Here is a 12,113-nt window from a genome sequence, read left to right on the forward strand (position 1 = left end):
CCAAGACCCCCAGCAATTTTCAAGAGGCCAGTGCAGCAGGAAAGTTGGGAGATCACTGCCTTATATGTTGCATAAACTTGTACTACCCTACCATTTGAATAAGTGATAAGCAAGCAGGGCTCAATTTCCCCAAAAGCCTGTTATCATTTCATCACCCTTCCCTTATTCTAACCATGTTAACCAAGTAAACGAGTTCCATAGTCTCAAAAGCCATTCTTGTTAGGATATTTCCGTTCCACCTTAAAAGGGAGCAGGCTTTGTCTACGGGAGATCGATGGATCGTCTGGCAGCCAGCTTTGGGGCTATGATGGACTTTGTCTCCCTGGCAGTATCCCAACAACATAGATGGTGGCTCAAACTTACTTGTGGACCCAGTGCCCCTCCTGCCTGAGAATGCAGTGCTGCAAGCCTCAGACTGAGAGGACTCCATCATAGATACCCCACCAAGACCAGGGTCTCTCCTGCCCCTTATTTGATCTTGCTCTCCTTCAGTTCTTTTACACAGGCATTCCTGTCCCTCAGTGTCTCGTCAGCAGTTATATAATCCTGGTTGGAGAAGCTGAGGGCTAAATATACCGTTCGGGTTGGGTTGGCAAAGAGCTTAGTCAGTTTGGCACAGGCTAGGAAGAGAGATGGCTGTGTTGAATGCACGCAGTGTCCTGGTGACTGGGTCCAATCGGGGTATTGGCTTGGAGCTGGTCAAACAGCTGGTTGGAAAAAGTAACCGGCCAGAATGGATCTTTGCCACCTGCCGGGACCCAGAGGGACCACGTGCCCAGGTGAGCTCCAGGGTGGAACTTAGGGTGGGTTTCCCTTTGATGCCAAGGAGATTGTGCCCTGGTCAGTAGAGGTGCCTCACAAGGCTCTTTAAGTTCCACATTGCTGGGGTAAGTTAAGTGGCTTGGAGATAGTTTGCATGCCGGCTCAAGCACAGATTGTTTACCCCTTTTGGGGTGCCTTTGCTGAAATTTTTCCTTGCAGAGCTAGGAATGAAAAGTTGGAAAGAAGTTAATTACTCCCACCTGAAGAGCATTTAAACAGAGAAGTAAATATCCTGATGGTGTTGGAGATAACAAGAATAACTCAGATCCAAAGCTTCTGAAATACATACCATGGGATGAAGATTACTAAGGAGTCAATTACATTGAGCAGAGTGATTATTTTTTCTGGGTCAAAGTGTTTAGGATTAGAATATCGCTAAACATAATAATTTGTATTGAAACAAGAGTGCCAGGAGACTGATTTGTGAGTCCATATATTAAAGTATAACACTCTGTTTTTCATCTGGGGAGTTCCTCTCCCCAACTAAGCAAGAAGTCCTCTTTCTCCAGCTCCTTGCTAGGCAGTCCTTCCTAGGAACTTCACAAGAAGCCACAAACTCCTCTTTTGCTGTAAACAGCAGTGTAACATTGCGACATAGAAATGCAGAACTGAGAAATGATTGCAAATATGTACTTTTGTACTCTTCTGTTGCATGGCACAAAGCAAACAAGTTTATTTTTAATCTCTTGGTTGGAATAGTTTGTTTTTTTAATTTTGAGAAAGAAGTGGTTTGGAATTGATTTTTTGGTGGAGAAACAAAACTGCATGAAACCAGAAGCAAGTGTTCCTTGTGATCTTTTCTGAAAATCATACTTGGACCCTCTTACATGGAAGCTCTTTCTCTGTTCATATATTAGAGAATAACACTGTTTTTCATCTGGGTTACTCAGCCATATATAAGCACATGCTTGGTAGCCAAAGGCAAGAAGGAATTGCAAGCAGGCAAGTGAGTGCTCTGTCCTTCCTCTATGTCTAACTGTTAGAGGATAGAAGCCACAAATTATATTGGGTTAAGACTTGTGGTTCTCTTGGGGGAGGCTTGTTTTATCTCTAGTGGTGAAATCTGGTTTCTCAGAACTGCATGCAAAAAGTTTGAGTCTGGAGATTGCTAAACAATTTTTAAAATATAAGTTTGTATATAAGTAGCATAAGGAAAACAATAAAGTTGACCAATAAAATGAGTAAAGACAGTAGTGCTGCCCTGTCAAATGATTGAGTGCATGCTGTTTGTGACAAGAATAGCTTAAGATCATTACCGTATTTTTCCGCTCCATAAGACTCATCTTACCATAAGACGCACCAAGTTTTTAGAGGAGGAAAATAAGAAAAAAATCTTCTGAACGAAACAGTGGATGTATGATTTTTGTAGTTCATGCTGTGGCCACAGACATGTGATCTGATGGTGAATTTGGGGTGACCCAATGCAAAAATCCTGAGGATCCATGCTTTGTAACCACGTTTTTACTCCATTGTGGCCCCACGCAACAGTGGGTGCGTGATTTTTTTGGTGCAGGCTGTAGCCATGGACATGCTATGTGATCTGATGGCAAATTTGGGGTGACCCAATGTAAAAATCCTGAGGATCCATGGGCTTTTACCTCCCCCCTCCCAGGCAGCCTCTGCTAGCGTCCCTTATCTCTCTTCCGATCCCACGGATCAACTGTTTCCTTTCATCACCCCCTTCCCTCTTGTTTGCCTTAGTGTCTTTTCCTTAGCTGGAGCAGTTTTTTGCTCCTCATTTTCTTCTAATTTCTCTCCTTATTGCTTTAGTCTTCCTGTCCCCCCCCTTTGCAAGTTTGCTGTCTTTACCTCCCCCTTCCCAGGCAGCCTCCTTTATCTCTAGCATCCCTTATCTCTCTCCCCGATCGGCAAATGTTCAGCGGCTTTGTTTCAACATCCACTTCCCCTTTCAAAAAAAGAGAAAAGCATGATCTGCTTTTTGCCCCTGGGCAATTTGCCTCCAGGGACCACACATTCACTCCATAAGGCATTTCCCCTTACTTTTTAGGAAGAAAAAAATGTGTCTTGTGGAGTGAAAAATACGGTAAATGATCCATATATCAGCATCAGCAAAACAGGATGCCTTCATTTGCCACAGCTGCAACAAAACATGTCTCTCCCATATTGGATGTGAGGGCGATCTGGCTGCGACATCTGTCACCCCATTGATCGCCAGGGTTGATTCGGCTGATCTGGCTGGCTAGGTGGGTGTCCCCTTCCTCCCTCACCGCTCCATGTGCGTCCCTCCCGAAGCTGCGCGCTCGGTGGAAGAGGACGACCATCCCAGATAGAAGGAGTGTACTGTTCTTCGGTCAAGGGTATACGATAGCTGCGCTCCCCTGCTAGAACCTCCAAACAAAACATGTCTCTCCCATATTGGTCTCTACAGCCACAGCAGGCGCTGTAACTCTCCAAGGGTTTGACTTCATCCACAAAGGCATACTCTTTCACTGACAGTTGGTAACCGTTACCAAACATGAAATTTCTGTACTGTCCTTCATCCGAGGATCAACATGCAACTGTGAAAATTGTATTTTCTATCTGCAATAATTGATGACAGAAGAAAATTATTTCTTAATAAAAGTTGTATGAGGGAGATTCAGAATTCTAAGTTAGTTTTAGGCTTTTTTCATTCTGGTTATACATAATTCTGTTCAGATCTGCATAAATTCATATTATTTCATTCATTTTTATATTTCTTTTCACTGTTCGTAAAAAGGAGAAACCTTTTTATAGGGGCATGTTGTGATTTGTCCAGGAAATTCAGCATTCTAAGTGTGTTTATTTTATAGTTGATTTGCTTCCAAGTTCACTATTTCTATTTCTGCTACCTTGCCTTACTGTTAATCTTTGTTTTCTAATGATCTAATGACTGGGGACAAATAAATAAATCTGATATGACAATCAACCATTTATTGGATTACTCTTACTGGTCCAGTTGCTCCTGTGGTTTATTGTGACTTTGGGTTTGAGTCCCAAATATCTGTTCTTTGCTGTCACACAGAAGGAAGAAACACGGTAACAACATGAATGCCTAGTGGGAAAGCACCCTCCTCTTCCTATCCTGTCTCAAATAATCCCGTATGAAGGACATGAAGTTCTGTTTTCTCTCTCCTTTTTTTAATATTTCAGGAATTGAAGAATTTGGCTGCTAAGCACCAGGGAGTAGAGATTCTTGCACTGGGTAAGTGCCTGCTCTCTCCACCTACCCCACCTTAAATTCCCTCATCCTAAATTACTGTCTACAATAGCTAGAATTCAAGGCCATCTCATTCAAGGTATTTTGCAGGTTACATGTGCATTGTTTCTCCAGTGCTCACTTAGGGAGCTTCCAGATGGGGGATCAATACTTCAAATCAGTCATTTAGATGTCACAAACAGGTTGTTGGCTGAAATAAGTATGGTTGGTTGGGTTTGTTTGCTTAACCACTTGGATTTTCCACAGAAAGGGAAAAATCTAGACTAAATCAGGTAGTAGCAGGGGGGAGGGGGGAGATGCAGACTGGCATTCTGATGCCAGCAATGTCATGTAGAAGCTGCAGAAAAAATTGCATGTATGAGGAGTTCTAATGCCACAGTAAATGCCTTCTCAAAACTACTTTAGAATATAAGCACTTGAAAAAAGTGTTGGATCCAGGACCAAAGCAAAAAGCTAATATTCTGCCAGGTAGATAAAAAAAGAGTTCCTCTGTTTGGTATAAATTCAGTATGTTGCAGCAATTGGCAAGCTTAGTGAGTAAATAGGCAATGTAATAGAACAAACACAGGGAGTACCGTAAGTACTGGCAACTGTATAGTCAACGCCTGGCCTTGAGCATTCTCAAGCTAACACTGAGAGTTTCTCAGAAAAACAAATATATTTTTAATTATATAAAAAAGGGGGAAAGCCCAATCATCCAGTGAGGACTGTAGCTGTGGAATGTTGTGTGTCAGTTAAAAGTGAATAAGAATGGAAAAACTGGGAAATGAGACATTTTTCACTTTCACAAGTATAGCAATGCCTATAAAACACTGCTAATGCCATGACCCCTGAATCTAGTAGTAAGCCAGACACAGGTTGGGAGGCTGCAAAGATACCAGCTAAGGAACTGGACAAAGTTCAAGTCTCTGAGGGGCTTGTTGGGGACCAGGGGAGCATTGTGCCTAAAGCCAGGGCACTTATGAGTGTCTTTCCCTGAGCCTGAGGAGCCAAATGCCTCCCACCACACATTGCTGGTCCAGCAGTGCACTAGGAGGCTATGGAACACAAGAGAAGTGTCCATCTTCAGGTCAGAAGGATAGTCCTTTAAGGCTCTGAAGTTGTTCACAATGGGGTGGAGGTTAGAAAAGGTAGTCTGGAGGTCAAGATTTAAAAGGTTTCAGTCTGGTCCTAACCTTCATCTGAGCAAGTAGGTCACCTAGAGCTATCTGTGGTACTATTTCTGTCCAACATATGTAGACAGAAGTTGTTACTTAAAAGTAAGAAATACCTTTATTCAGACAAATAATGGTGCAGGCTCAGCAGCAGAAAAATTACTCAGGAGTCATGATTCAGAAGTCCAGGAACAACAAAATAAATTCAGAATTGGACGGAAGTGATGAAGATGTCCCAACAAGTTTCCATGCCCCACCTACCAAACTTTTAAAGACTAAGTGTGGTGCATTTACTCATGGCACTTGCTTGCCTTGATGGAATGTTGGGTTTGCAACCATGTGTTTCATTGGGCTGGGTGAGTATGCTCCTGTCTACAAAGGTGGCACCTGTTTCTAGGCGACAAGACTGCATGCTCCGGTTCAACTGCTGCTTCCTCTGTCTTTGGTGGCTCACAACCCTCCCCAGCCTCAGCTGGGAAGCAAGGTCAAGAGGGAGAGCCAGCACCCCTGCTTCCCCTTCTGAAGTAGCTAAGACTGGGGTGGAAAGGGGAAATCTCCCCTCCTCTAACCCAGGATCCCACAATTCAGCCCCTCCAATTATTATTCTTCCCCTTGTGGGATACCTGTACAGTTCTGGCAAACGTGCTTGTCCATCGCGTGCATTTTATCTGGTATACATAATATATATGGCATGTATGCATAAAAATGTGCCAAGTAAATTGATGCATAGTCCTCTGGATTTCCAGAGCAAGACGACTGCAGGTACAGAGCAATAGCAGTGCTGGTGAGGTCTGCAGGGTTAGATCTTCATTCACTTTCATTTCCTTAAAAATATTTTTGCTACTGTAGATACTTCCGAGCCATCTAGTGTCAAGGCTGCTGCAACCCGAGTCACAGAGTGGTTGAAGGGAGCTGGGCTAAATCTTCTGATAAACAATGCTGGGATTTTAAAGCTAAGCACTCTGGAAACAGAGACACCAGACAGTATGGCTGAGGTATACAAAACCAATGTGATTGGTAGCATGTTGGTGACTCAGGTAAGACTCTTTGTCTCTTTGTTACATAAACTTTTTGGCATGTTACAGAGCCCTTGACTTTGGAAGGTTATGATGCCACTGCTTTCTGGTTGTTGGGGTGATGGGTCGGTGTGCCTTTTGCATTGAGAACATATGAACAGCAGGAACTTTTTATAGCTGCATGCCACACCAAAATTTAACGGTATTTGCGGTTATGGAAGTAAAGTGATGAGAGAAGGTTGACCAGCTTCAGTCTGGGTGACCTGCAAGAGAACTTTGGCATGCCACTGCATGTAACTCCTGGGCTTATGTTTGTCCTCACAGTGAGAACATTGAACTGGAGAGGAGATACACTGACCTCCAATCCAGGTTCAGAACTTGATTTGGGACTGAATCAGCCTTGGTTATCAGTAGAGGGTCAGAGAGAGTGCAACCCTACTGCTTGATCTCTCATGACCATAGACGGTCTATGGGAGATTGGTACCAGCAGCACTATTCTGCAGTAGTTGCAGTCTTATCTCATTATTCTTGAGCTTTGGAGTGCTGCAGGACACTACATGTCTCCAGAGTTATTTAACATCCATATGAAACCTTTGGGTGTGGCCATATGGAGATCTCGCACAAGGTCCAGCTCTATTTGTCTGTAACTTCAGAATCAGGAATGGTGGAGCAGTCCTAGACCAGGGTCTGGATGGAGTGATAAGCTGGATGAGGGCTAATTGAATCCACTTTATTTTTCTTGCACCTGGGAGCCATAGCCACATGCCTCTTTGTTCCAGGAAGCAGGAGAGAGAGAAAGGGAGGGAAGCAAGGGAAGCCTGTTAAGCCACACCCACTGGCAACTTGTGCTCAGGGCTAAGGATAACCCTTTCATGCATACAGGCATGAGTCAATAATTGAATATCACAACAGAAGTATCTTTCTTAAGTATCCATTTTTTATTGGTTATAAACCTGTCTTTTGCTAGTTGGAGGGGGGACTGTTTGAAAACCATTTTTATCTGTTTTTCTGGTATGTTTGTCAATTGCCTTTAGATGAATGGAAAAAGTAATTCATAAATTAATAATAAGCAACATTCATTCTACCCTTCCCTTCTCCAGGCATTCCTGCCCTTGCTGAAGAAGGCATCTCAGGAAAGCCCCCAGAAAGGGATGAGCTGCAGCAAAGCTGCCATTATCAATGTATCCAGTGAAGCCGGTTCCATTAAAAATGTCCTTGTATGGAATGAAGGGCAAATCATTGGTTACCGTTGTAGCAAGGTATGGAGGTCACAGTGGTTGGCTCTGCAATCCAAAGTTTGAAAGTGACTCTCAGTTAATTTCACCTTAGGGTGCTGAAAAGGTTCTTAGAAAATCCATCCTATCTTGACTGTACCCATTTTTGTTAGTGACATACAGACACTTTCATTTGTTTAGAGTTAGTGCATGCTGGCCTATTTATTTAATTTAACAGAATATAGATTGATATATTTAAAAAAATCTCTAAGCACATTATGTATATAAAATAATAGATTTTAAAATAAACACCGGTATATAGCATTTATTTAAGATACTGATAGCATACTTTTAAAACAAACTGACATAATTAAATAGTTGTATTTGAAAAAGAGTACAGATAATTTATAATTTTTAAAAAAAGTATACATAATTAGGAATGGACATATGTCACTAATTTCTGGTTTCTCGCAGCTTCTCATTTTCCCAGCCTTAAATTCAATCATCTTCCTTTCTGCTGTAATGTGATTTTTCATATTAAAAATCCTCTTGAAAATATCACTCCGAATTTCTCTTAATAGACACATTTTTAATGCAGTTTTCACTGATACACGTTTGTATGTTATTTTTACAAATATAAGAATTTTATGTGCACTTTTCTATGTATGCTATATGCTTTTTGTACACAGTGGTTCAAGAACAGAGCCACAAAATTTAGAGAAGTGTAAATTTTGAACAGAGATTTTTGTATTTCAGTTTGTGTATTGGTTTGAGTAGCTTCTCATCAAAATATAAACAGAATTGAATTTCTACCTGCTTCTGGTATGTCTCTCTCCTAGGCTGCTCTGAACATGCTCACCCGGTGCCAGTCCCTGGGATACGCCAAAGACAACATCCTGTGCATTACATTGCATCCTGGGTGGTTACAGACAGACATGGGAAATAAATTGGTACGTGATTCATGTATGGGATGTTATGAGTAGTACCTCTGGTGGGGGACATGTCATACTCCTTCTGGACTAGTTTGTCCACCTTTGCTCCCCACCCTGCACTAAACTCTCACCTGTGGCTCCTAGAAACTATCAGCATGTGACCTGACACATATAGACCATTGCAAAACAATAAGGTCTGTGCTGCCTTTAAAAGTTTTTTTGTGCTTCTGGAATTTGCTTCCTTACTGTGGGTGGGTGTTTTAAACTTCTATTCCACCCACTCCTTTTACTTTCCTAACCAACTCAGCACTATAAGGCTTTCCATAATTAAGAGTACCACACAATGGCAGCCTCTCTCTCAGCCTTTCAGATACCTTGTATTATTCACTTCCCTCTTTCCAAGTAAATGAAGCAGCTAAAGGCTCGTCACTTTACAATTTCCCTATAGTGTTCTAAACCCCTCTTAAGCTTCATTATAACATCCTTAGGAAAAGCAAAGCGTGCTTAAAAACAAACAAACAACCTGTAAACAAATGCAGATTGCTTTTCTTCAATAAATTCTGTTCCTGGAGAGCTGAGTAAATTCTATATTTGCTCACAGCAGAAATTTCTAACATCCCCACTTCTTCCACCCTTTAGTTGTGGGAACAATCAATATATCCTTAGTCTCTGCTTCCCCTTAACCAGGTACTAATCAATATGAGGATGTGTGCTCTCTCTTGACTTATCCATGTTTGTCATTATTTTTTCTCACTGCGCAAGACATTCATTTATTTTGCACAGTACAAGTCACTCGTCTATTGTCTTTCCAAAGCTGCAATGACACCCATAGACTTATCTCCCATGATTTAAAGACTATTTAGTGAGATATTGTAATATAAGATAATTAAGAAATCCTTAGAAGTAACAGATTAGGATAAGGGATAGAAAAAGATTAATAATAAAGATTATTATGGATTACAGTTGGAAGTAAGGTTAAGAAGTTTGTAATGAAAGAAGATACTGATGTCATAAATATGAAATTGGGAACTGCTAAATATGTAATGTGATGAAATCCAGATTGGAGGGTGTCGAGGAAGTCTTTAAGCAATGTAAATACACCAGGGAATAAAAAGAAAAAATTCTTCTTTTATTTTGTGTATTTTTATTGTTGTTAAGTTTTTATGTTGTGTCAAATGTAATGTTTTTATTTTGTGTTTTTGTCTATGTGTTATAAGAGAAAACTAATAAATTTTGGGGGGCGAAAAATGAATTTGATTTCCCTGGAAAAGCAACAGCACCTGCAATGGAACATCAAATTTTGAGGTCCAGTGTAGGTTAGCCCTAGGATCCTTTGGTGGCAGACTTTGTGAGAAACTTTTTGGATGTATGTAATGTCTATGAGACCAGCCTTATCAATGCATAAGTAGGAGAGCTATCAAGAATATTTCTCTGTTTTCCTCTCATAGGCTGTTATGACAGAAAGCTCAGGTAGACCAGAGGTCTGGTGGGGCAGTGGAATTCCACCAGAGCTTACAGAGTGCTGGACTGGAGACTCACTTTGATTGCCTGCGGGTACAGCTAGCCAGAGGGGGTTGGAGACAGCACTTTGTGAGAGAAAAAGGAAAGGAGTGGAGACTGTGGTTTCTGGTGTTCAGCTGGATAAGAGGATAGTCTCTGAGCTTTGTGTGTAACATCCATCCTGAGGGAAAGATCTACAACCAGAGAAATAAATTTCTGAGCTTAGATCGAAAGACAGTGATTAGTGTCTTTTGAGATTATACAGACAAGCCCTGCTTTTCTACTGGTGGTACTCAAGGGTATGCAGTATCCTCAACTTTTTATGGAAGAAAAGCACAGGTTAAAAGTGTGGCATTTACTGTAACAACTTCATGTTGTTTACCTGCACCTTTTTTTTCTAGAAGAAAAGCACTACAGACAAGTGAGAACTGGGTAGCTGAATTTGAGACAGGAGAAGTGGAGTTGTGAAGGAACACTCTGCTTGGGTCTCAATTCAGTAAGAAGGGAACAGCTCTTCTGGTGAGAGAAGAGTAATCCCAAAACCAGCTCGGAGGGGTGTAGCGGTGATCCTCTGGTCTGGTATACTAATAGAGGAGCCTCAGGAGTGAGATTTATAGGAGGCTGGGAAACTGACAGAAACTATCACCTTGTTTCAGAACCTAAGCTTTAAGACTTAAGCTGTAACACTTCAGTAAATAGTTTAAGAAATTGAAGGGGAGGGGAAGCTGTAGATATACCATCTTGATTAGAAGCCTGTAACATCCACTGAATTTAATATATAGAAGTTTACTGTTTCTTGGTAAACTTGGTAGTCTTGGTAATGGTGCCCGCCCTATGGAATGCCCTCCCATCAGATGTCAAAGAAATAAACAACTATCTGACTTTTAGAAGACATCTGAAAGCAGCCCTGTTTAGGGAAGCTTTTAATACTGGATGAATTTTTATGTTTTGCTGGAAGCTGCCCAGAGCGGGGTATAAATAATAAATGTATTATTATTATTATTATTATTATTATTATTATTATTATTATTATTATTAGAATTAGAATTATGACAAACCAGTTTTACCAATTTTGTTTGTAAAATAATATCTTTTTCCTGTTTAACTGCAAGTTGTTGTGTCACTTTCCCTATTCTCTTTCCAGGGGCAGCCCCCACTGACTGTGGACTGCAGTGTGCAAGAAATCCTGAACACCATTCCCTCTCTCTCTGAGAAAGACCATGGCACATTTGTGAACTTGGATGGGAAAGTCCTTCCCTGGTAAAACACCAAACAATCTGCTTGTCTGCACTGCAGAAGGAACCCCTCACTACCACAGGCAACAAAAACACCTGAGAAGAGATGCTTTTTTTCTACTTCTTTAAAAAATACATATTCAGCTGAAACTCTCACCATCTAGCCTTCCTTTGAACTATTCTGTGTCATGAAGTTAATTCCTAGTGGCTTTTGCAGTCTCGCTTGCTTGTATTTCTTTTTAACAGTGCAAGTCATCTGTTAACTCATTTATTCACACTAGTTAGCCTCCACTGCACACATGTTATGGATGCTTCCAGATGTGGGTGACCTAGCAACAGCCAGTGGTTGCTGCTCTGCTTCAAGCAAAAAGCAGAATAACAACTATTCACTGAGATTGCTGGAATCCAAATAACATTGTTTGGCTGAGTAGATAGTCTTCTTTCCCCCAGCCTCAAATGTTTGGAAAGGGTTATTTTGGTGGACTAGGGCATGCGGAGGCTAAACCAGTCAATGGGCAGTCTTCCTCTTCCCCCACCAAAGCATTTGAAGGGTCACAGCTAGAGATTTGCTATACCTAATGCATATATTTGGAGAAGCGCAGTAACAGCTCAGCGGCAGAGCCTGTGCTTAGCATGCGGAAGGTTCTGTGGTCAACCCTGATTCCTCCAAGAATATAGAATCATAGGAATGCCCCTTGTTTGAAAACCCAGAGAGCCTCTGCCAGTCAGTGTGGACAATACTCAGCAGGATGGACCAATGGTCTGACACAGTATACCGCAGCTTCCTTCCTATGTTCCTCCCTCAGGGGCTGGCCCAACCGTTTGGCAGAGGGAGGCAGCAAGTAAACAAAGCTATGTGAGCAATTAAAATCATAAAAATGAATGTAAGGAAGAAAAAGTTAGTAGGCTAACTGTTTAAGTATGAAAAGGTTGATTGCAGTAATAAATGATTTTTTGAATTCTGCAAATATTGGATAATTTTTAAATTTTAGTAACTGTAAAAAACATGATTGGAACTTACTATGATTTGCAATTTCCTAA

The 12,113-nt window shown here is 41.3% G+C and overlaps 1 protein-coding gene across 1 annotated transcript; it reads left to right on the forward strand.

Moving 5' to 3' along the window:
• Positions 1-594: 594 nt before the first annotated feature.
• On the forward strand, positions 595-11,345 carry LOC128419294 (C-factor-like). Its single transcript, XM_053399788.1, has 6 exons — positions 595-779; positions 3,955-4,006; positions 6,025-6,212; positions 7,292-7,450; positions 8,245-8,355; positions 10,982-11,345. Exons 1-6 carry the CDS (start codon positions 633-635, stop codon positions 11,099-11,101), a joined length of 777 nt encoding a protein of 258 aa, XP_053255763.1. The 5' UTR covers positions 595-632; the 3' UTR covers positions 11,102-11,345.
• The last annotated feature ends 768 nt before the right edge of the window (positions 11,346-12,113 follow it).

Source organism: Podarcis raffonei, chromosome 8, assembly GCF_027172205.1.
Source record: "Podarcis raffonei isolate rPodRaf1 chromosome 8, rPodRaf1.pri, whole genome shotgun sequence".
NCBI lineage: Eukaryota > Metazoa > Chordata > Lepidosauria > Squamata > Lacertidae > Podarcis > Podarcis raffonei.